The 26,038-nt window shown below is 43.4% G+C and overlaps 1 protein-coding gene across 3 annotated transcripts in view; it reads left to right on the top strand.

Moving 5' to 3' along the window:
- rad18 (RAD18 E3 ubiquitin protein ligase) overlaps positions 1–25,756 on the top strand; it is a 49,499-nt gene extending 23,743 nt beyond the window's left edge. For 2 of the 3 annotated variants that reach the window (XM_048254950.1, XM_048254952.1), the window contains 4 exons: positions 6,530–6,655; positions 8,783–8,930; positions 17,886–17,930; positions 25,554–25,756. In XM_048254950.1, coding sequence (XP_048110907.1) covers positions 6,530–6,655; positions 8,783–8,930; positions 17,886–17,910 — 299 coding nt within the window. In that variant the 3' untranslated portion in view covers positions 17,911–17,930; positions 25,554–25,756. The remainder of the gene's footprint in view (positions 1–6,529; positions 6,656–8,782; positions 8,931–17,885; positions 17,931–25,553) is intronic. The other variant, XM_048254951.1, reaches the window with a different exon arrangement.
- The last annotated feature ends 282 nt before the right edge of the window (positions 25,757–26,038 follow it).

Genomic DNA, 26,038 nt, shown 5'->3' with positions numbered 1-26,038 from the left:
AATGCATCAATGACGTCATTCATTAGCAGAAAGCTAGTGTGTTGTGGGCAACAACGACCCAACCTGTAAGAAATTGAAAGGACGTAAATACTCGTTCATTCAACTTTTGACCTATAATCCATATTGACCTTGCAGAAACCACAATCAAATCTTTGATTATTCAAATGACAACCAGGTGAAAGAGACATATGCAGCCGTCTAGCTCCATAGACCCCCATTGTTTTTGCACTTATTCGTGATCGCCCCTAGCGGAACTGCAAGAGATTGCAGGTACAATGGAGTGAACCAGCTCTCCGTAAACAGGCTCTGGTTTGAGCTAAAGATCAGTCATAGATTCAAGTCTAGATTCTCCTAACTTATGGCTACTTGTTTGGGTTCATTTTAATATACTGTGAGCAATTGTCAACATATTATTAACAACATATTGCTAGTTGCTAATAGGGTTGCAAAGGAACTTTCCGGAAACTTATGGGAATTAATGGGAATTAACTGGGAATTTTGGGTAATTCATACAACCTGTTTCATATACAAACATTAACATTTTGTTTTGTAATAAGCAATATGATTTGTTTGTTCGTATTTTCGCTTAGCTTAGCATACAAAGCTAGGTACCATGCTAGCGGGAATCCCATTCCACTGCACTTTTTACCCCCCTTCTCCCCATAAATGCACAAATAGGCAGACACCAGACATAATTTCACTGCATTTCTTACACCCAGTAACTATATGCATGTGACAATAAACTTCCTTGTATTCTCTGCCTATGGGTTACTAGCGTGCTAAGCTAGCAACACTGAAACCACTGAACTGCCCAAGATATACCACGCCACTCAACAACAAAATCCGATTGCTTGGAACATTGACTGACTATCACTTTGTTCAGTCAGAATCCCAGAAAATTGTGAAAAAAAAAAAAAAAAAAATATCATGACACAACAGAACACCCCAAACCTTATAGATTTTGATTATTTATAAAGTTGTCAGCTTAATCAAACAGGCAATTAGCATATGGTTATTAATCGTCCCATTAGAGCTTAAGCAAAAGGACGTACACCCATTTGATTGAGGACAAAAGTGACAACAAGCCCATAACTGGGCAACTCTGTTCGCAAACTTCCCCCAGTTTCACACCATTTATTCCCACATGAGATGACGTTATCACTGGGAATTTATTTTCCCCATGCACATGAACGCACCATAGGTTTCCTTTATGTCTAGTAGCCTATGCTGATTGCTGTGTGCATGTGATTGACGTATGTGCAGGGTAGAAATTTGACTGAAATTGCATTAAATCAGGTTGTTTTAACTAATATTATGCTACAACATTGGGTTTTGTCCACTACATTTAAGTTCCCTGTTATAGACTAACTTGCCATATTAAAATTTCCTAGTTTATTCCCATTAATTCCTGTTTATTCCTGTTAATTCCTGTTAATTCCCATTGAAAGTTTCCCACAAAAATTCAAATAAACACATCAATACTTTTATGTTAGATCTGGAAGTATTTTCTTGCTGCTCTGTTCAGACAAATGCACTGTGACCTCAGGGGCTAAGATTGAAAGGGTCATAATGGCATCTCGTCATCACCTTCGGATTATTAAGGTGGAAAGCTGAAGAGACTGTAGAAACCATTTAAGGCCTGTCATCCGGCCCTGGCTGGCTGCAATTAGTCTCTCACACAGGCCCGTTATTGAATTTGGGCTGGAAAATTCACTGTGTGGTCTAATCACACTGTACCTACCTTGACCCTCGGTCAGTGCCGCTGGGACCTTGGTGCTATGCCCGGAAGAATACCTGAAAGGATAGAACTGAAGGGTCGTGTGTTGCTGGCTCCCGTCCCACGCTTGTGGTATGCATTTCAGCTCACATCTGCCTTTGATAAACCAGGGAAGATGTGCAATGAGAAAATCCATCAGTCACAGATGAAGTTAAGAAAGAAGATGATACACAGAGGATCTTGTGTTTGTGAGAAGGCTAACCACTCTGAATTTACTCTCTTAATTGTCTTATGATGCATTCCAGTTGTACTCGAGTCATCTCCAGTTGTATATTCCCAGTCTTATTTCCCCAGTTACGAGCAGGAAATTGCAATCAGAATGCCCTATTTGCTCATTTGAACCCCAAGTATCACAAGTTTGAATTTCCAAGATGACTGCACCCATCAACAGTAATAGAACAGTGATAGAACTGCTAATAAACAGTGCATATCTACGGCTGGCTTATATGTCTCATTAGCCACTTATCCACCAAGTAGTTACAGGAACCAGAGTTTCCGCTAGGAAAAAATGGTGCCGGTCAAAGTGACCGGCAGAGGTTTAGTTTTCCGGAGATTTTGATGATATGCCGGTCAAATATCCTATTATCGCTTTTTAATTACCTAGTCAAGTTGAGGAAAACTGGAGACTGGCTATGTAGCTTTAAAAATGACATAATCAGGCTGAATAGAATGCAACATGTTCATTAGCCTAACTTACATAAACATGCCTAACAAGATCTAGCCAGTATCTATGTTTTCATGGACAGCAAGAGTCCGCTTCGTTCATTGTTTTAAAAAGGCTACGTTGTTTGTTGCTGCTACCCACGTTATCTTCAGTGGTTCCACTGTTTAACTTGCACAGATGTGCACACACAAGAATGAGCGCTCACACCACTACCCCCTAAGGCTATGCCTCTTTATTTGATAACAATAAAATAAGAAATGTTTCCTATTCTGGGAAATGTTTAGTTTCTTTTTATTTCAGTCCGCGGTTCAATGAGACCGTTTAATTGTGCCGGAAATTATCCGCGGACCAGCAATCTCCTTGTCGAGGAGGCCCTAACCCTGCAGATCATAGACAGAGAAAGCATAGGCCTACTGTATGCTTTGGGTACAGAACACAGTTGCATGTCCAGTGTACACGGAGAATGAGCGTGTCTTGGAGCGGCCGCAACCCCGCAACTCCACTTCCAACGTCATGATTACAACAGATACACCCGACACTTCTGCTTTTTATCTGGTGGTGGTGGAGTTGACCGGACATCTGAGGCTTCAGACATTACCAATTTATCATCATCCATCGCGTCTGGCCTCTGAATTTTTTTTTAAGGCTAGTCTGCCTGGGCCTGGCCATGTTTGAACCGCCTCACTCATTTGTTCGTTGTTTAACATGGACGTTTTAAGCGTGCGCTTCCTATTTGAAATGTTTCCTATTTGAAATACAGCATAGGCTATGCGTGTTGTTTAATAGCTTTCAAACGGTAGAGCCTGTACATTTAAAAACATAGCCAGAGGACGTATTTCTTTAATATAGGCTTACATTTTAAGGCTTATTCTCAAATTCAGATTGCGTTAGGGGGACGGGGTTATTAGCCAATTTCAATTGGACAATTTGACCGGAGACATTTCATTTTTTCCCCGGCCAATGTCTGGTAATTACCGGACAACGGAAACCCTGACAGGAACATAGTTATAGGAACAGTCTACTTCTAAACAGTTCTACTAACTACTCTTTTCCCATTTGCATTCACACCAAGTGGCCATAGGAACTGGTTGCCCATTCAATTTCAAATTGGCCATTCAATTTGGGTTGACAGTGGGCGTGACTTATAAGTTGGACCAATCAACGTAGACCTAGGTCACTAAGGGATCCTATGCGGAAAAGGGAAAAGATCCTGCCCTGAAGTAGGAGCTGGAAGAGTTACAGGTCTGTGGTCAGAGGAACTTAATAATCCCCAAATTGGTCCGGTCGGAACACAAGAAAAAAAAGGTTGTCGGAACATTATGTTCTAGGAACTGCAAAAATCCCTCCGGGAAAGGGACTATTAAATCAATCAACCTCTAGTGTAATACTGTGTAGTGCATTATTACAAACTACTGTAGTATTGCTATACCTGGTAACAACTCGCACATCTTATTTTTACCACTTTTCACAACCGGAATGCATCCAACTTGGTTTCTACTTGGACGTGACGTCATTCCTCAGTGTGTGAAATCTCCTCATCCCTGCCTCTGCTGGTGTTCTGCCCCCTGAAGCCCCGGGTTTTGTACCCTGATCCTTCCCTGAGAAATGAAATGGCTCCTCAGTATGAAGGCTCTACTCTATTCTATTCCTTTCTCCTTCCACTCATCTCTCCGACTTCTGAACCAGCCTGCTCTCAAGGGGACATTCGGGCTGGGGTCCACAGGATTCGGTGATCACAGAGCCTCGTCCACCCATTAGTTCTGACATTTTCCCTCCCGTTTTTTTTGCCTCTTAACATTCACTTGGAGTTAGCAAGTGCAGTAATTTAGGGAGTAGTTGCCATATTTTAGGGGGAAGCAGACATATGCAGAAGGGAGCAGCATCATTGCTTGACACAAAGTCTTCGGCTAGGTGCTGTGAAGAAAAAGTTAATTGCATTTTTTTTTTTGGAGATTCTTTTTAGTCCAATTATGGTGGCATTCATTCAGTCCTTTTGGCAGCAGCATAAAAGGCTTCTTGAATGGATTTGAGTGCAGGTGAAGCCAGTACAACAGGGACTCTTGCAGCACACCTGAGCATACAGGCTTAGTTTGCCGTTTGTTCAGTCCATCATTGCTTGAGATTACTCATTAAGATGGGTGGGGCGTTGTGTGACGATGTGTTTTGCCAAGGCAGAATGTCATTATGTGTGCTTTAACTTGGAATCCGTAGTCTATCTTTTGATCAGCAGTGTTTTGTAAGCTGGTCATGGCTAAAAGTGAGCCCTTGAACTTGTAATCCCAATGGGTTTGTTCTTTACCATACATGGTAATGTACGCATTGCAGTGTCCTTGTTAAACATGTTTGCCTCATTCACTTATCAGGTATTTCACTGTCCATGGACAGATGAGTGAGTTACAGCCAATAATTTCACTTCCATAAACAAGACATTATTGCCATAATGATACGATGACATATGCCTCCATTTATTTATTTATTTATTTATTTATTTATTTATTTATTTTAGCACTACAATGTCCAAACTTGCTTGTTCATTTCATTTCCCATCTTGTCAGTCTTTATATCTGATGTCCTATATGTGCAACCATGAACTGCTGACTCTCTTTTAGCTTGTGCTAGAAAGTTGCAGAGCTCCGGGAGTAATTCCCCTGCCTCACTTCGAATGGCTTGCAGTGTATTAGAAGTGACACAGCTGTTTTCGGTGGAAGGGTGCTGGTAGCATTCTAAAGGTTTTGAATCCATTAGAAGAATCACCGCTATCGATCAGTGGTGATTACATGTGAGGAAAGGGCATTGGTGCTTGGCCAAATAGTCAGTTCAGTTTTCAGAAGGCAGCCTCACATTTGGGACTGGGTGAGAAAGTGGAACTCTTGGCAGCTCTGTCTATTATCAAGGCTGATTTGAGAGAAACCGTATTGACAGGAGACCTATGGAATGTGGAGGCACGCTCAAATGTAGCTCTTTTATTATTATATTTAGGTTATACTTCGAAAGCCATATCGGCGCCTTCACTCGCGAGAAGAACCAAGCAAATTGAATTAGCCTTTCTCATGTTTTGAACTCTCTGCCCCAAGCCATGTTTTGCTGATTGCATACCTTAAGTTTTACTTTTTTTCCATCACAAAACAAGCTCCAGAGAATTCACTCGGCTCTGGTTCATTTGGTTTAACAGGAGACATCAATCTCAAATTGTATTTGACTGCTTTTCTGGGCATTTGTGGCGTTGTCTCCCTCTCAAACTGCTTTGGGCCTGTCCTGGCTATTGTTTTTTATATTTTATTTTCCCTTGGCCAAGCCAATCTAATAGCTTTGTCTCCAGTCTGTGATATGCACCATGTTTTCTTTTGTCTGACAGTTCTTCTAGTTTGTTGTTGTTGCATCAGATTACACAGCAAGTTAAATAAACCATTCTCACTTAGTGATGCCATAGCCATTGAGTTTGTTCCAGGACCTGGTCTGTGACTTATTCTTCTGTAATTTATTGAATCATTTAATGTTCAGCTCAATGTTCGCAAAAAAAATTAATAAGTATTGCATTAATGTTATTTGATTATGAGGTGTAAGAACCCAAACCCAGGAACTGCTCATGTCTGCATGAATGATTGTGTAACTAACTCATCTGAAGCCTTATGCTGGCTGGGGGATACTCTGCGCTATTTCAAATGCATGGCGTGGAATTGCATCGGTTACCTTTTATGGGCTTGTCTTCTTTCAGAGGCATGGTACTGTGTCAGAAGGCCCATTACGTGGACTCAGCCAGAATAAGTTGGTGTACTCTTAATTAAGGGCTCTTTGGAGCCGACCGCCTGCTCTTGCAGACAGAATGCTCTTAAAGTCATCAGCGAGACCCGGCAGAGAGTCACTGATGACCCATCACTGATAAGTTTGCAAAGCTTGTTCTCTATGTGTATGTGCCTGCATACAAACCTACTTCTGTGCGTTGTGGTATTGATTGTAGTCACTTTCCCCTTTGCTCTTAAGTTCCAATAAGTTTCTGTTTGAGAGGGTGTTCTGTGCATACATTAAGGTTGTTTGCCTTGAGTGTTGTTCTGGGCTTATTTTTGCTGCTGTGGTTTGGCGTTGTCCAGGGAAGCAGCACAGCAGCGAGTTCTCCCGTCTGGTGGCTCAGGTCAAAGGGCGAATGGAGACGTCCAAGAGGGCTCGGCAGATCAAGCAGGAGAAGGAGGCAGCCAGTGAGGAAACGAGCCGTGAAGGTGAGGCCAACAAGCCCCCCTGACCACCAATCAGTCAGACAAGCCAGCTGTGTGGTGATAAAACCACATGCCAACCCCCAACACACACACACACACACACACACACACACACACACACACACACACAGACACACACCATAGGACCACGCAGGCCTTGTTCTCATGGGCATAATCCATCGGGGCGATGGAGGAGGGAGTTTCATCAAGGGTCTCTTCTTCAGGTCTTGGAAGTAGGTTCAAGTTGTCAGTGTATCTCCTGCCACCCACTCATACAGTTCACACATGATGGATCAGAGAAATCAGAATTGATGAGAGGCTCATAACAGCCGGTGGAATCGATGTAAAATCGAGCTTTTTCCACTGATTGTGATGTTGACCTTGTGTCAGCACCAATCCTCACCAGGACATGGAAGTACTTCCAAATGGGCACAGTTTTTCCTGATCAGTGGAAAGGAGGCAACAGATAATAGCCCCCAATGTGATGCGTGTAGGGTGCCAGAAGAAGCCCATGTAGTTGTTAGCTGCAGTATGGTTTCCCGTGGCTTAGTCATTTTCAAGTTAGTGTAGGGCCCAGTCATAAAAGGCAGTAACATTACTGACATAAGCTAGCCGTAGCACAGAATCAATACACCCCTGCTTTAAAACACAACAAAACACTATGTCTGTATTTGAAAATCCATTGACCCAGTCATGACTCATGTGCAATGCACTGTTGCCATGGTTTAGCTGGGGATAAACACAACATTCAGAAGTGTGATTTGGAGGGACCTGTGGCACAAGCGGCTGTCGTATCTGTACCACATTCAGGTCTACAGTAGGTGCCTACGGGGACCCCAGTGTTTATTGCCCTGTCCCACCCTATCTCTCTCTCTCTCTCTCTCTCTCCCACTCGTTTCCTGGCTCTTTTCGCTGTCCTAACGGAACAAAAGCAAAGAAGCTGAAAGAGTTAATAGATTAAATAGTCAAATATGTAAATAGTGCTGCATGTACCATCTGAAGAAAATAAATCTCATCCATTTTTCTCTATCCCCTACTCCTGCAACTCCATGTAAACTTTAAGTCTGCTTGGTTGCTCAAGATTTTTGAAACTCAAAATGTGTCTACAAGGTCACTTGTGTGCACTAAGTCTCAAAGACTATAAACAAAGTATACTCTGATGACTCCAGTGTACATCTGTTTTGCTTTTGCACATATGGTTCTGCCATTATGATATTATGCACTGCTTTGCGGTATGTGCAGATTCTTACTATTTTGTGTTTGTGCACCTGTGTTGTGTGTGTGTGTGTGCCTAAGTGAGAGTGTGTGTGTGTCTTGATGCCTTTACAGAATTGTGTTCACTAATTCACTGCACTCTGCAACAAAAAACAAAATATACTTTGGCGACTTCCAATTAGACATCTGTATCCTCATTGCACAAGTACACTTCTGCCAGTATGCAGTCATATTATGCATCACTTTGCTGTACATCTAGATTTTTCACATTTAGGAGTGTGTGTGTGCAAACTAGTGAGAACTGCCAGTGTGCTTATGTACATGACATGTGCATTTGCCAGTGTATGTGTTGTATGAGTACTTGTGTGCACTGCCTGTGTGTGTGTGTGTGTGTGTGTGTGTGTGTACTAGGGTGCACATTACAATGCGGTTCCAAAACTGATTTAATACACAAATACACATGCCCAAATCCAGAAGCCGCAAATGCCAAATTTCGTAAACTTTGAATCTTTACAGCATAAGATATTGCCTGTCTTGAGAGAGTGAAATGTTTCAGCTGGTGTTAAATGACTTTTCAAACATTGGCAACACTTGATGGCTGTCCCAACCACTTCACTGCAAGTGTATAGAAGGATGTATTGATTTGGCCACACATTTGGAGATGTCTAAAAAGGGAAATGGAAGGTTGACTTTAAAGAATGAGGAACGGGCTGCCACATTGAACCAATTAGCTGTGCACCTGCATTGGTCTAGTTCTTGTACAAGCCGAATTACTCATACCCTGATGGTGCCGTGTGTTATTGAGCCTGTAATGAAGATGAAAGCTATCACTGTGGATTGTTATGCTCATGGACACGCATTGTTTTGACCGCTTATCCAGAGATTGATTGCAGTCTGACATTTTTACTCTCCCAGCAAACCTGACAGAAGCAGTGGAGCAAAGCCCTTCTCATCAAGGGACGGTGGCGGCCAGAGAGAAGCCAGCCCCAGACGCAAATCCCTCCCTGACAGAGATCAGATCAAGGTCACCTAGCCCATCCCCAAGTGAGGTGTCCATAAGCAGGTGAGCATCACTGTGCAACCACACAGTATCTTACTGTTTGTCAAAAAGTATGATGAAATATTAACTGTGGTAATGAATGAGATTGCGTGTGATGTTGTTCTTAATGCATTCTCTTTGAATTCACGTCCGTGCCGTAGAGGAGGATTTTGTGACAGAGCATTCTTCCGTGCCGAGTGCAGACCCTCATTAGGCCTTAGACAAGATGTTGAAGCCACAAAGCAAGAATAAACATGTACTTGTGATAAATATCCACTCCACTTACGCACACTCACCAGCACGAATGGGCCTTTTACAGACTCCTTCTTTAATGAGCTCAAAGCAACCAAATGGGTCTCATTGTTTTTCCTCTGCTTATTCTCGTAGAAGACAAATGGTTTTGAATGTTTTGCTTAATGTTTGCCAGGTGACCTGGAAATGCTGAAGGAATTTGGACCCATTGGTCAAGCATGTTCTGCATTTTCTGTTGTAATTGCAAAGCTCTTTTAAGTAACCACGCAATATTTTATTTTGCTCTCCCATACAAAATGATGAACACCATGCTTTGTTGGCTTGTCTTCTGACCGTAGAAAAAAATCACACCAGATGACCCTTCTTCCTTAAGCCTTTTTTAGACCCCATTTTCATAGATGGTGTCTAGCAGAGTTGTGTTAAACCGTCTGCCCCGAGTCTTGTTCTGAGCCGTCTTTAGGGGCACCCAGTGTTCCCCCTGATGTTCCCTTTCCCCTGCATTTTCACTTGCCTCCCCGTATTCCCACTTGCCTCCCCGTATTCCCACTTGCCCACTTGCCTCCCCGTATTCCCACTTGCCTCCCCGTATTCCCACTTGCCCACTTGCCTCCCCGTATTCCCACTTGCCTCCCCGTATTCCCACTTGCCTCCCCGTATTCCCACTTAGGGGCAGCCGCGGCCCACTGGTTAGCACTCTGGACTTGTAACCGGAGGGTTGCCGGTTCGAGCCCCGGCCAGTGGGCCGCGGCTGAAGTGCCCTTGAGCAAGGCACCTAACCCCTCACTGCTCCCCGAGCGCCGCCGTTGTAGCAGGCAGCTCACTGTGCCGGGATTAGTGTGTTCTTCACCTCAGTGTGTGCTGTTTGTGTTTCACTAATTCACCGATTGGGTTAAATGCAGAGACCAAATTTCCCTCACAGGATCAAAAAAGTATATATACTTTTATTTATATATATATATATATATATATATATATATATATATATATATATATATATATATATATATATACACTTGCCTCCCGTATTCCCACTTGCCTCCCGTATTCTCACTTGCCTCCCGTATTCCCACTTGCCTCCCCGTATTCCCACTTGCCTCCCCGTATTCCCACTTGCCTCCCGTATTCCCACTTGCTGCACTGAGGCCTGCTCGGCTGATTGTGCCCTGAGTGGAGCGAGCAGCCATTCAATCACTTGATGAGATGGCCAGCCAATGGATAAAGAGCCGCTGTCCATCAAGTGCTATACCTCTGCACCGACAGCAAGGGACTGACCAAGACAGTCTCTGCTCGCTCTCCATCGGTCATTTCTAATCGTGGGCCATTAGCGTGTGCGGGCCTCTTGTTCCTCACGCAGATGGGGAGCCATCGTCACCTCGTCCCCAAACTCTGCGTGTTCCTGCTCCAGCATGTTAATGCCCTCCACTGTGAGACACTTCCCATCTTTTTTTCCCCCGAAAAAAGCCTCTTAAGGGGCAGTGAGTGCCGTTTACTCCAGATGGGACAGGGCTATAACCCTTTGTAAGGGAGTCATTTTTTTGCTTTATGTTGTCTCGTTTTAGAAGAGCTCAGAAGAGATTTCGATTGCCTTGCATCTGCTTAACCCATTGTCTGAGCCGCAGCGATTATTTTCTGCATTCATATGGTAATCCAGCCTGACCCTTAAAATCATTGTCTGTGGCAAGCGCGATGGAGGATTCTTCTGGCCAGAGGCATGAAAGCATGTAGGGGGGATATTAGGTGGTGTGTGTGTGTGTGTGTGTGGGTCCATGGGTTGCTACCCTGGGAACCGTTACCTGCCACTATGCCAGACTGCCCCGCTTCCCTTCATCTGGGCGCTCCCTCTTCTGCACACACACACACACACACACACACACCTGACCTGATGGTCAGGTGGGGGTCCATGGGTTGCTACCCTGGGAACCGTTACCTGCCACTATGCCAGACTGCCCCGCTTCCCTTCATCTGCACACACACACACACACACACACACACACACACACACACACACACACACACACACACCTGACCTGATGGTAGATGTCCTGTCATGTCCAGGAGCCATGTGCTGCTCTGTGGGAGAGGCCTCAAGCGTCTCTCTGACGTTGTGGAGTTCTCCTGTGGACTGTACACACTGCATGCATGATCATGCACAGGGAAGCTGAGCGGTGGCGACCTTGTGCATTTCAATTTCCAACGACCAAGTCAACATTTAGGAGATGGTTTGCACAAGCCTGTCCTTATGTGGGAGGCACGCTGCAACCACAGCGCTCTCCTGTGAGAATAGCCTTGTTTTCCTGTCTCCTTTCATTTGTTGGGTTTCAATCGATGCCAGTGTCTATTTTTCTCTCTTTCACCCCATCTTTTTCTGCGCCTGTAAATTCCCCCTTTACAAGTTGCAGTAAATTATATATATTTTTTCTTTGTCAAAGTGGAATCAGTCAGTAAACCTGCTGTCCCTTTGTAATTTCTTTTGTGCATCGGAGAAAAAAAACTAATACAGAAAGGGAATGCTTTTTTATGTTCAGAGAGTCATTGTTATCAGACAACAAAGGCTCTACCTTTGTTTGTTTACAGCACACATGGGCAACATACGGCCCGCGGGCCACATCCGGCCCGTGGGCTTTCCCTGACCGGCCCACGTAAGGTCCGTGAAAGAACAATAGTCAAGAGCCTAGCATAGAGATAATGCACGCAAATCAATATCGTTGCTTTTATTTTGAAAGCGACTGCTATTTTGTAATGCCCCATGCATTTGTGCGTGGATGCATCTGATGTAAAACCCTCACTGATGTGCTGGTGAATAGAATTTATTCTTCTGCGTCAACACAATGCAGTTGCCTTTAAGTCGGCGTAAACCTTTCAAAGTTTTGTGTCTCTTATGTCTGTCGCTCACCACCGCAAAAGGTTGTCAGAACAAACTCCTGCTGTTTGTTGGCGATACGAAGTGTTAATTTCAAAACGTTACTGGCAGATAGACAGTTTACATTCGGATAACCCCGTCATTGTAACCAAAATATGTCTGAGTTTATTTGCAAAGCATAACAAAGTATAACTAGTATAGCTACTACCCACAGGTTGCTTGAAGCAGCCGGCTCAACACACAGGGCGAGTTGACCAATCACAGTTTTGTGCATAAAGTTAAAGCAAAAACATGGCCTACATTTTTAAAATAGTTTTCTTTGTGCATGTTGATTAACTAATGATGGTAATGATTTAATGATGAAATATTGCTGAGTGTTGATGAAATGGTGGCACAGGCCTATGGTTGTACTGACTTCTTCACATTTTCATGGCCTAGCTTAATTATATAGATATTGTAGTACTTTTTTATAAGTAAACTTGTTTAAGTTTAATAAGAAAACTTGAAAAAGAAATGTCAATGTCAAAAAATCATTTTCGAGAATGAGGATTAAATACTGGACGTAGATTAAATAGCCTATTGCTGTTTTTTCTTTGTCTCCCTCACATTTTCATCTGTTCTTACGAGTAGTAAACAAAACCATATGATTTACTTAATGTTATACAAGAACAGAATAGAATTGGACAGAATTGAGTTCAGACTTGAGTTGGGTATTTTGGGTCCGGCCCTCCTCAACAGTCCCAGTTTGTCATGTTTCCCTTGGGGAAATTAGTTGCCCACCCCTGGTTTACAGTCAAAGGCAGTTATTTGTGTAAAAAATGATAGATCTGTTAAATCTCGTCAGAGGATGTAAAGATGCAAGATAACAGTATAGCTTTCCATTCTCTTGTCAGACAACCTCTTTTAAGTCTAACCTGCTCATCTGTAAATGGAGTAGGGGCAGCTCCTCGGGATAGATTAGGCAAATATATCTGTTAAAAAATGGTGCTACCTTGAAGCTTTGATAGCTTGTATGTGAGTTTATTGTTCTATTTTTTTTTTTTTTTTTTTTTTTTTTTAATTTATCTTTTAACTTTTAACTTTTCTGTGTTGCTGTATGTCCATCTCAGCCTCAGGTTCCTTGATATTGTTTCAGATGTTTGTCTCTTATCGACTTTAATTTGATTGTGTTGATTTTGTCCATGGCCTGTGTTGATTTGATTGTGTTGATTTGATTGTGTTGAGTTTGTCCATGGCCAGTGTGTTTGTCCTGATGTGCTGTGTGGTGGCAGGGTGACATATTTCACATTGACTTGGTTGTGAATGTTCTTGCCATCAAAGAAAAGTTTTAACTGTGCAAGCCAGTCATGGTACATTCTCTTGCTAATGACTTTGAAGTGCAGTTGAATGTGTTTCACTCTCAATTCGCTGCTCAGAGCATTATGTGTCTGTAGCTTTCATCATTAATATATGCCTAGTGACATTGAAGGCAGCTTCAAAGAGACGCACGCTAATCCTGTGCTTTGTCTCGCTGCTTTGGCCCTATCTGAAGGCCGATCTTGTTAGCTTTAAGACAGATCAGGGCTTGTATGTTATTATACCTGGTGCTGTCAGTCCACGTTTGTCTGTTCAGAGGCCAAATCAGACAATTATTGCTCGCTCTTTTCATTTGTTAAGACATAGCCACTGAAAGAATTCTGTTGGGTACTGACTTAGAGTATTTCAATTAAAGTAGAAGAATGAAAGACCTAATGTAATAGCCATTGATTTGTAATTAACCCCCTTAATCCAAAGTGAAGAATGACATATAAGAGTTTCAGACAAGCGCACACACATACACACACACTGAGATAAGCTGGTTTGTGCGTAGACATCATGGCTTTGCCTCCCCCACCCCTTCCTCCCCGTTTTGGTTGCGGAGGGAAGAGAGGTAATTTGGCAGAAGCGCCACCGTCGGTAGAGAAGTGGACCGGGTTCAAAGGAGAGGGCGCCTCAATCTCCCTCCTCTGGGTGCTGCAGCCTTCAATCAGTCAGTACAGCAGCGCACAGCAGCAACTCTTCAACTGCCCAGCCCGTTGCCCGTCCGCCTGACCAGCCAGCTCTCCCTCGTCAGCGTCTGAGGTGTTGCTTTAGCTGCTAAAGCCCACCGGTCGTGCACTAAGTGCTTCATCCATAAATGAATCAGCCCCAGGCCTAACGTTTCATGGAAGATTGTAAAACATTGCATAACAAGTCATTAGCCTCTGCACCCCTTGACTGTGTAATAAAGTTTGTAAAAAAAACTATAGAAGATATCTACTGTAGCAGGCCATTCTCAACAGTACTCACAGAGGAAGTCGTACTTTTTGAAAATAGAAAATGTTACCCAAATGTGATTTTGCGGCTCATCTTTTCCTTACCCACTTATCTATGCAACAATTGCCTAATTGCTGAACAACTTCAGGGGTCACTTGAGACACCTCTCAGCATGTAAATATTTAATTACAAGCTGTGAGGGCCCCTAATTTAGCTGCAAAATGGGAATCCATTATGTTGTTTGCCTATTAATAATCCGTAATGAGGAGAAGGCTCTGCATCCCTTCAGCAGTGAAATAAAGGCCAATGGACCATTTGGCGTGAATCAGCATAGGCAAGACTCAGGCATTAACCCTCGCTGTCATGGACCATTTACCCATTCTTCTAAAGTTTGTTTTTTCCTGTGTAATCTTTTTTGGGTCGTCTCTCTGAAGCCCTGCCCACCGTTGACTTGACCCCCACAACCCCCCCCCCCTTGGTGCAAACACGAGTCTGTCCTGACGGACGACGTGTTATTTTTTGCGCTATTCATATTTTTGTCAAGTATGTTCTCCCCCAAAAGGACATGCATCTATCTTCACTCTGGTCATAAAAGCCATGGTCAGCTTTAAGTCCATATAAGGCAAGAACAAGCAGAGGACTTTATAGCATGTGATACCTTGTTATGTTGTCTTTCTCCCCCAGTCTCTTTCCATTTGTCTGTATGGCATCAATCTCTGTTTCACTCCCCTATGTCGCTTTGCAAACTCTGTTTCCCGCTCCTCGCACTCCTGCACTATCAGCTCCCTATTCTCCTTCTCTCTTTTTTCGGTCATGGAAATTTCATTTATTAACCTTTTATTGATATGGCATAAACAAACACTTTTGTGGAGCCTGTGCTTAATCTAGCTTTGTGAACACAGATAGAAATGCATTATCTGCAAATTTGGGGAAAAAATAAAACCCCAAATCCATTTGTTGGCCCATCAGTGACTGCCAGTGGGTCCTCTGATGTTGGTCTGTCTTATTTACTGATGCCGCTATGATGTCATTCTGCCATGAGCGTTGTAGCTGCTCACTCTCTCTTGTAGTACCTCTAGATATTTGATTATTTCTGAAGTGTTGGCTGCCTCTCTCTCTCTCTTTCTTTCTTTCTTTCTTTCTTTCTTTCTTTCTTTCTCTCTCTCTCTCTCTCTCTCTCTCTCTCTCTCTCTCTCTCTCTCTCTCTCTCTCTCTCTCTCTCTCTCTCTCTCTCTCTCTCTCTCTCTCTCTCTCTCTCTCTCTCTCACACCTCCCTCCTGTGCACACATGTATGGCCGGCCTGTTTCTGTCACTCATCTTTGTGCAGTCTGCCCTGCTCTGCTGTCTTGTGTGGTTCAGTTGGGAGGCTGAACAACTAACTGAACTGAGCTGACCAACACAGCATCATGGCTCTGCATGACTATCGGTCATTATAAAACGGATAGTTCTGGTCCTTGATTATGATTGGTTGAATCACGTTCAATGCCGTTGTATATTTTCCCGATATAGCAAGGCTGAGACTGCATTTCGTTCTATATTAATGCACTTAGAATGCATAACGGTTAAAATTCAAAGTTGCTTAGCAACAATTCCGATAAGGATCTACAGTACTAGCGGGGGAACTACAGTATTCTATGGGGACTAGGGAAGAATGGACATTTGTAGATGAAATAGCTTTTAAATTTCATGATTATTTGTGTATTTTGTGTCAATACAATGTCCTATATGTGATGGCTGTTTTATAAAAGCAATAAGCCCCTTGAGGCCGTTCTATATCGTGAATTAAGCACAGGTTGTTTAACGGCACTCAGCTTCGCTTTGCTCTCTTCGTGAAATGAGCAAAGATCAGCCACACGCTTATTAATGAAAAGATATCCACTGTCTCTAACAGCATTGGCCACCACTATTGCCCAACAGATGGGAGACGCTAGACTGTCCATCAAGATTTTACTAAGATTCTCTGACATGTTAATAATTCTTTTTTTTATTATTATTATTATTCTTCATTGATACCAAGGACCCTCTCTAACCTTGGTACTGAAACTGGAGCCTGTCTGCTCTGGGTCACATTATGCGCCTCCTTTGCCTTCTCTCTGTCCTTCAGCTGCTGTCCTTGCCCAGCTCCTCCAGAGCGGTGAGGGCTGTAGCGGCTGTCGCAATCCTCCGCCTGCTCTCCGTGACATGCTAGCCTCCACCCCAGTGAGATCTGAGCGACTCTCCCGCTCAGCCACCTTTCTGCAGGCTGCAGTGACAGGATATCAACATTGCCACAGCATCTGCATCACTATTACTGATTCGGGTGTTGTCAGCATCCTGCCTGTCCTGGTCTCTCAGTCCCACACACACACATACACACAGTGGGCGCTGAGTCATCCCCAGCATCCTGCAGTCATTTGCCCCAATGAAATAAACTTTCACATGTTCTATATCTGGATGCAAGATAGCGCGGTGTCCTTACATCTTAAAAGGACACATTATCTCAGACTGGTTGCGTGGCTGCATCATCGGGTTTGTGATGGTGTCGGAATTGGAGATGAGGCCACGTGCAGACACGGGCAAGGGGGAAAATACACGCAGCCACTCGTGGCCGGACGTGGCCTTTTAGCGGCGTGTGTGTGTCATGAATGCAGCTCCCGCGGTCAGATAAGATTAGCGTCCCCGTTGGGAGCGCTGAGTGACTAAGTCCAGTCTGTGTGGCTGCTGCAGTGGCCCGTCTCTCTGCATCAGAGGGGGACCAATGCTTTCTCTGTGGTGACTATTTGTCTCTGAGGAGCAAGGCTTTGAACCGGTTCATGGAACGAAAACGAAAATCAGAAACAATTGATAGATTTCTAGGAACAAAAACGAAACCAGAATCTTTGTTTTTTTTTTTTTATGTTCTGGAACAGAAAAGTGTATTTGAAATAATTGTAACCGGTTAATAACGTTAATTTTTTCTTTCTTTTATTATTACAACAATTCAAATATGTTCTGCTTGGTGTGCAATGTGCATGTCTGGATGGCTGCTGCTGTAAAGTTAAGCTTAAAATGAAATGTATCTCCCTATTTACAACCAAAGGAGGTAAATATTGGGCTGTGTACCTATAAATGTTGGTCTTAGACATCAGCTTAATTGATGTTTAAGTCTATTATGTAAACTAGAATTAATGTTGAAAATCGCTAGCTAACTCCATGCTTTATTAAGCTATTGTAGGCTGTTTAGTAGCATAGCCTAAAACATTTTTGTTGTTGTTTGACAATAAACGACCTTGCATAAACAACCAATGTCTTCATTCACGTATATAGAAAAAGCCTAAATGTATACAAGTGTATGAGTTTAAACAAGGACAGATTGGATACTCCAATGTGACATTAGGAAAGAATATAGACTAAAATATCTAGGCCTATCAATAGGCTAGACATTTGTGTGCCATCTGAACATAGTCATGTCACATAGCCCAACATGGAACGTTATTAATAGTTTTTCTTTGTTGTTGTTCTAACGCAAAACCGGAAACGTCAGTTTGTGGCGTAGTGGACACTGCTGTAACACCATACTCACGTAAACTGTTATTAACAGTTTGTTTGTTTTTTTTCTTTCTTTTCCACTCCAGCTCAATTTCAGATGTATTCAGCTGACAACAGGACAGGATGGATTGGTAAGTACATTTCTAAAACTTGATTTGGAAGTTGATTTTGTTGTTGTACATCATGATCTATCTGGTGGAGCTCCCATCCTGCACAACGTGCTTCTCATCTGATCCAGCTAAACCGTAGACATTTACGTCTCATGAAGAATGTTTACAGAAGCTGGCAGGATCTCCAAGCTACAACATCCAGATGCCTTGAATTATGGAGCCAAGAATCACACCCCTGCTGTTTTGAGTGATGTTTGCTTTCTGTGTATAAATAAGGACCCTCCACAGACACACCACCTCCCATCACTTTTGAATCCATATACAGTGTGGCATATTGCAACACAGGGTCCTAAGTCCAAGCTCCTTGTACATACCCATGTGCCTGATTTCTGTTTGGAAACGTTGTTTTGGGTCTGTCTGGGCAGCACTGGGTGAGTGAGTCCTTATGTGACTCCTGCCCTGCTGTCGCAAGGACCTCTCGACCTCCTTGTGAGTTTTCCACTGATGGAGGAGGTCTGGGCACAAATAGCAAAGCACTTCCTGTGCCCTCTACGGGCCTCGCATGGACCCATGCATGCACTCCTGAACAAAGACAAACACACATGAACATACAAACGTAAATACCATTTCCCCCCACATCTATATGGGTTGCCCTGAGTTCCCCTCCAGACCTCCTGTGATGCTTTTGAAGTCCACAGAAGGTTGTTATTCACGTACAGGCTTTGGGCCTGAGAGTTATGAGCTCAGCAGGACTTTCTCTCCCCCCCCATCTCTCTCTTCTATTTCTTTTCTCCCTCCCTCCCTCTCTTTCCCCCTACCTCTTTATGTGCTGTCCTACCCAGCAGAGCCTGGGCCTCCATGTGTCTGTCAGGGCAGCCTGCTGAGACGGTCTCACCGGTCCCCATATGGCATTCCCACATGTATAGGATTCACTTTTCCCCAACCACAAACCCCTCGTGCGTTGGACCCCATGACATCATGGGATATCTCTGATGGATGATTCTTCATCCTCCGTTAGTTCCGTACTCTATATTCATCAATGCTGTTTTCCAGCGAGCCTGCCAGACATGGGCTCCCCTTTAATTAGGGGAGATCTTTGGAGATATGTGACCACAGCAGTTGCATCCATGGTGCAGAAGACCATCGGTGCACTGCTTTGCAGCATATACTCTGGCATGCAAAAAAAAAAAGAGTGAAATAAAGTGGTGTTATGTAATAGTCTGTCTCGACCAGGTCATCAGTCTTCAAAGCCATTTAAAATCCTGGAAGCATCACATTTTTATTTGTTCTCTCCTCCCAGTAAATGAGCAGGATCACACGCAACCCCGGTCACTAAAGGTTGTCCAGACTCATTGGGGGCAGCCGTGGCCTACTGGTTAGCGCTTCGGACTTGTAACCGGAGGGTTGCCGGTTCGAGCCCCAACCAGTAGGCACGACTGAAGTGCCCTTGGGCAAGGCACCTAACCTCTCACTGCTCCCTGAGCGCCGCTGTTGTTGCAGGCAGCTCACTGCGCCGGGATTAGTGTGTGCTTCACCTCACTGTGTGATGAGTGTGTTTCACTAATTCACGGATTGGATAAATGCAGAGACCAAATTTCCCTCACGGGATCAAGAGTATATATACTTATACTTATACAATCTCTCAACCTTGAATGGAATACCCAACTCTCAGTCCCCCAACATACACATGTTTTCTTTGATGGCTTCTGTGGTGCCCCATCTCCTCCCCAAAACCCCCAAACCCTCAACAAACCAATAAATCTCATGCATCTGCTGTTATTCGTCCCAAGGCACCACTGGGCTCTTGCATGGATGAGCAGTGACTGTGAGAAGGTCCTTGCTGAAAGTATGTACTTTTCCCCTAGCTGCCCAGGATCATTTGTCATGTGACTTTCTCATGAGGACGAGTGGGAGGGCGTTTTATGGCAGCCCATATGCCTTCATGGCTCCCGGGCCACCAGTGCTCTCCCTTTCATCTTTATTAGCCTGGCATGAGCGCTGGTTGCCCTGCAGCTCTTCGGAGCATGAATGATGCCACCAGCCGCATCCTCCTCGTTTCCACATGCAGAACGTGGACATGGATACCGCCTCCTTTATCTCGCTCTCCCAGATTCCATTTGGTATTCCACTCTTAATTGTATTTCCGGGCAAGGTTTGTGTGATGCTTTGCTGTATGGCTGGCAATTTGTCCCTTTTGCATTACACCATTCAAATAATAGTAATAAAAAAAAATGGTCTAACAGGTTAGGAGCAGAGTACCCACTTATAGCCAAGGTATCCGTTATGAGAGTAACGCCCTCATAGACTGAGTGTGAGTGAGTGACTGACTGACTGTGAGTGCGTATGTTTGTAATGCTTGTCTACACTGTTTGGTTCTCAGTAGGGATCAGAACCTTTGCTGCCCAGTAATGTCACCAGTCAGAGTGCCCGCTGACTTGCTGAAGACCCAAGAGAACTTGTCATGTTGTCATTCAGCACCAGGCCACTCTGGGTGCGATCTCACTGTACTAGAGTGAAAGCGCAGATTTATTTGCCACTTGGGGCAATGGCGGAGTCCTGAGTAAAAGATTCCTTTCAACAGCGCCTAAAAGGGCTTATCATAAGCGTTCAGCCCCTGACATAAAGTGTTTGGCACAGATGTTAATTGTTATTCTGCTTGTCTGTGTCCATGGGGCAGGAAAGAGGGAGCGAGGGGAAGTATGAGAGGCCAACAGTATGGACGAAGTGAAAGGGAAGATGGAGGACAAGGTGGTGGTGGCAGTGTGTGTGTGGGGATGGGGGGTACAGTCGAATCCCACCAACTCTCAGCTTTCTTTTGTATGGAAGTGTGACCCAAATTCCTGCTCTGGAATGTAGTTTTCTCCTCAGCGCTCGGTCCAGCTCAGACAAGCAGAGCGGCAACAGCACTTGTGTAGCCCGGCTGAGCGAGTGTATGAAGTGTAAACACTTGTTGAAAGCTCCTCATGTGAAGCCGTAAATGGTTCCATATGGGAGGCTGTGGGGCCTGGGCTCCTCGAGGGGCCAAGCCGGGATTGAGGAGAGGGGGAGAAATGGAGAATGAGCAGCAGGGAGACATGTCTGTTATATCAGTGCTTCCTTCAGGGGAGAGACAGATATGTCCTCATCCTACCAGAGAGGGTCCTTTTTCCTCCCCCAGGTCTCCTATTCATTATCCCCTGTGTCTCACTCACCCTGTCCTCCTTTGCACTGTCACGCACTCTATTTTTGATGTCTGATAAAATAAAATATAGTGGTGTTGGTAAAATCAATATTTTTGATCAAATTCTATTTTTAATTCTGAAGGCCTGCTCTTGACCCTGCTTGCTTCAGTAGAGATTGTGGACTTTATATGGTCCCTCAGTAATTGAATGTTTTTATAGTTATGCCTCATGCTACTGCGGTCTAGCAGCTTGGCAGCAAAGGCCAAAAGGTTTTGTTTTTATAGAAATTAATCTAAATATTTTGTGATTTAATTATATAGATACGTACTATTATGTTCATTTTCTCTCTTAGTGCTGGGCTTTGGGTAGGCAGGAAATATCTTTTTGTTCATTAAAGTTTTGGGAATTTGTTTTCTTAACTCAAAACTTATGAACGCCATCCAGATATCAGTTACTTTTTACGAATGTCTGTCAGTTCTTTTTCAATTTACCATATAATGTCATTCCTTTAATTTGTAACTTTTATATTATTTGTAGCAAATATTGTGTAGTGCAGTTTAAAACCTCCACTTTCATTCTACAAAGTCCTGTTCATATGCCCCTTATTTGGTACAATGTAATGGGTCTTTTCATCTCAGTAAATAACTAGCTGTGTTGAAATGTCAGGCTAGATGGTGCGCGCTTCTTTTGTATGCGAAGGTCATCTGACTGGCAGCGAGCTGTCGTGCGTCTCTGGTTTGGTTTTGGCATGCGTGAGTTGGGAAGAATCCTCAAAGCCCTCCAGATGCTGTCAGCCGGCCCAGATCGATTCTCCTCGCCAGCTCATGCCAAATCTGGATGACATTAGGAGCCCCACACTTATTTTAAACCACCTGAAACGCCCCACGCGGCGCCCAGAGCCCTTGAGAGGTGCGCAGCACACGGGAGTGCGGCCGCCCCGCCCTCTCGGGGCTCCCAACCCATCGCATGGGGCCCTGTTCAGGAAGTCGCCTTCCAGCCAGAGCGGATCATTTGAACCCTGGTTTGAAAAATGGGTTTTCTGGGGCCTTGGGTGGTGGGGTTTTATGTATGAAAGTGTAATGTAATGAAAACACAGGATGGAGCCAGTGCCTCCTGCTCCCCCTCTGCATCTCATTAATGAAACCCTGAGCCTCATCCATCACAGAGACCACCAGCTCCCCTGACTAGGAATCTGCCAGACATGTCGCCGTTGCAGGTGTGCAGTTCTCTCATGCTCTCTCACCCCTTTGTCATGACTCCCATTTTTCTGCTCCAATGTGCTTTTTCCAATCATTTCTTTTCCTACTTCTCTCTGCTCCACCAGCTGAGTGTCTTTAGAGGAATCTCCACTCTCACTCCACTTGCCCACCCCCCTGCCTGCCTGGTGAGCTTTTAGCTATTACCTTCGCCATCATTCCCACAGTGCTCAGGCGCTCAGGAGTCTGGCCATCTCAATGAGGACTTGTTCTTGCTGTGATCAGGGTTGTCGATGCCTGTAGACAGGGATGTCATTTACTGTATGATAAGCAAAATATGCGTATAAAGAACAAGTGTTTCTGAAACGTACTGTAATAGAAGAGGAATGGGAAGAAACACATCTTTGTGAAGTATAGATAGATAGATAGATACTTTATTGATCCCCAGGGGAAATTCAAGAATCAAGTGTTGCAAGTACTGCATCATATCAAAATGAATTATCATGTCATTTTATAAGTGTGCATGAAATCTGCAGCATGTTATCATTTTATTTTTAAACTATAATGTTAAAATTATGTTCAGATTTTTACAACAGCAAATCCTATTCATAAATCCAGAAAGTAAATTATCAGAAGGCCCCCGAGAAAGTAGCCGTATAACATGCTCCTTAATCATATAGAGAAGTTCTGCCTGGTAAATAATTTTACTAGCCATTTTGCTGTGTTTATAAATATTTCATTGTGTCTGTGCGTAAATAGATCAATAATATACGGGCAGATGTCAGATGTGAACAAATCATTGTTTGGCAAATTGCATTACAACACTCAGAAATGTAAAAATCTTTCCATCATATCATTTTCAATATTTTGCTTAGATTGCCTCTGGAGCAGTCACCACAGGGTGGAGACCCATTCCCTCACGATTTAGTGTTCGTGTAGTGGCGTGGTTATTGGAAATAGACTTTCACTCTTTAGTGAAATCCAAAAAAGGTCCGCAAGTTAAATTCTTTGAACAATGTCTTGCATGGCATTGATGTGCATGCTAAAATAATCAACTTTCCGCAAAAGTGCCTGAGAGAAAAGGCCATTGTATTTAGAGTTTTTGAGCAATTTAATCTACAAAATCTTCACCACTCACTGAAGACAACTTCAGTGCTTTTAAATGTAATTTCTCTTGTACTGATGGCAAAATATTTGCCATAGAAAATCATTTTGACATGTTTCAGTGTACTTGGAGCGAAATGGAAAGATGTTAATTGGAAACACACAATGACATCAGATGGATCCAGCTTTTGGTTTGCAATAGTCTACCATTGGAAAGGTTTACCAATATTTTACTACATGTTTTACTTTGTATAATTGTATGTGACCAATAAATGTTTTGTGATTTAAGTATGCAGACAGGATTCATTTCCTTAAAATCCCTTTTATAAACCATTAACTACACTCAAAAAGTCATTAGGTATTTTTCCCTTTGTAAGTCTAAGGAAAGGCTATAAAAAGGACTGTTTGTGCAGTCTGTACATTACCTTGCTATTCTATTCGCCACCAGTTTGCCAAATGCAGTCCTTCTGTCAATTAGGGCTGCTCATGTCTGTGCCTCTCACACACTATGCACACCCACCAGCCAGAAGTGGCAGTCAAGGAGGATGACATGAATATAAAAGTCATAAATGTGACAAAATTAACTGTGCACGATTACTTGTAGCTTGTGCGATTAGGTAATTGCGTAATGGTAATTGTACAGCCAATGAACACAAAAGGAAAAGGGTACGGTTTCAGTCAAAGAGAGTTCGGATGATTTTTCTTTTAATGTTACTTTACTTCTACAGTTTCATTGCTGTACCAAAATATGTTTTCTTTTTCTCAGTGGGGAAAAATTGGAATGATGAGCCTTGCTGTAGAATGTATTTACTCTTTATTATTTACCTTCACTTTCACTAAGGTTTAAACTGATATGAAAGTCATTCATTTGAACACCACTACATAAGTCTCATTCAAGACCTTTAAACTGTCGACTTATGGACAAGTGATATTCACAGGGCTTCCCTTTGACCCTGCTTTTGGTAATGTAGTACAGATTACAGAAGCACATCGTAATCGCAGATATTGCGACACTATTGACTAAACAGTCAAGTTTCATCAGACTGGCATATGAAGATGATGTTTTAAATGCATTTTCTTTCATGTTCTCTCCAATTCTGGTTTGAATCAGAGAATGTAGCCCTTTGGCTCTGTCCATTGATTTTGCCATACCTTAGATATCCAGGCCTTCCCATGATTAAGAGGCCCGGGCTAACTGGCTGTTTGATGTGTGCACTGATGCTGGCGGTCCATGCGTGGTCATTTGAGCTGGAGCTCTGTGATGCTCTAAGTATGCCTGTTCCCTGTGAGTTGGGAGCTTCTCATCAAGCCTCTTTGAATTTCCCACGCGAGAGAGAGGGCAGAAAATTATTTATATAGTGGTTATCGACCTGAAAGGCACTTACCCTTGGCGTTAATTAATCTGGAAAAGTTTTCCTTGGAAGAGGCAACGTGTCTACCAAAGCGGAAGAGGGGGGACAAAGTTCAGGATGGGCTGTGTTTTGAGTGATTACACGTAGAGGATCAGGTGAAAAAAGAAGAGTTTTCAATGTGCTGCAGTAATTGAAGGCAGATGTGTCTCTGGGTAATAAATAAGACCCCCCCCCCCAACTTTCTCTGTGGTGTAAATGAGGAGAGCTGGTTTGATGAACAATTTGCCTGGACCCAATATCTCTACTCCCTTTCCCCCCTGAGGGGTCTCTGGAGATTGTGTCCCAGTAACTGAAGAGAAGTGAGCTCTGTGTGAGAGTGTGCTAGAGGAGCTCACATGGCTCTGCAGTACAGCTCAGCAGCCTCTAACCTGCTCTGTGCGCCTCACAGATAAACTTCTGGAGTCTTCGCCTTTTGTCTTTCATTTGTTTTGAGCTTGGCTAATAAGGACTCTGTCTAAATAAGGTTTCAGAGTCCATTCCAAGTCTTTCTGTCCAGACAAAATCTGAATCAAACTGGATAAAAACAGCTTGTCTTTGTTTTGTCTAAATGTATGACTTTGTGTGAGGAGGGAAAGAAGTGATAGACCATTGTGGTCATTCCACAATAAGCCTGTGGTCATTAGAGTGATCTTAAGTTATTCTCAGATGGCATCTTTGTCTCTGAGTGTCTTGTTTTTCCTTTGTGGTATTGTATTTGGGGGTTTCTGTTAAGTGAAGATATGCCAAAACCGTGAGGGCAGGAAAAGAACACTATCCTCTCATGTCTTTCAGAGACCAGGAAAACCCTCAGGGTTCAACTCTGGATCGTCTTCCCAGATGAGATGGAAGTGTGGAGAAGTTAAAGGATCACGCAGATAACAAGAACTCTTCACGTCCAGCTTTGTATTTTATATTGTTTTTTTTTCTCTTCTCTTTCCATTGTAAATGTACATTCTTAAGTGTTTTTTAATAAACCTTTAATTATTTTCCAAGAATTCTTGTTTTTGTCACATTTTTGTCACATTTTGCATTGGGTACAGGCTGTCAGTGTGAAAGCCTTCAGTGTATTCAAGAGCCACTCCAGACCCAGTCCAGGGCAATTACGCTGTCAGAGAGAGAATAGATGGTTCAATCAAAAAATCTGCCTAAGTCTTTCCCACACTTGTCGTGTTTGTCTATGCTTACAGACAATGAACCTAGATTATGGTATACACAGCTGAGAAAGATTATTGTCATAGAATACACATTTGATAAACAGCAAAGAAGAACTCTGCATG

The sequence above is a fragment of the Alosa alosa genome, chromosome 10 (genome assembly GCF_017589495.1).
Source record: "Alosa alosa isolate M-15738 ecotype Scorff River chromosome 10, AALO_Geno_1.1, whole genome shotgun sequence".
Lineage (NCBI taxonomy): Eukaryota > Metazoa > Chordata > Actinopteri > Clupeiformes > Clupeidae > Alosa > Alosa alosa.
Note: the sequence above shows the minus strand (reverse complement) of the source record. Positions and strands in the feature narration are given on the sequence as shown.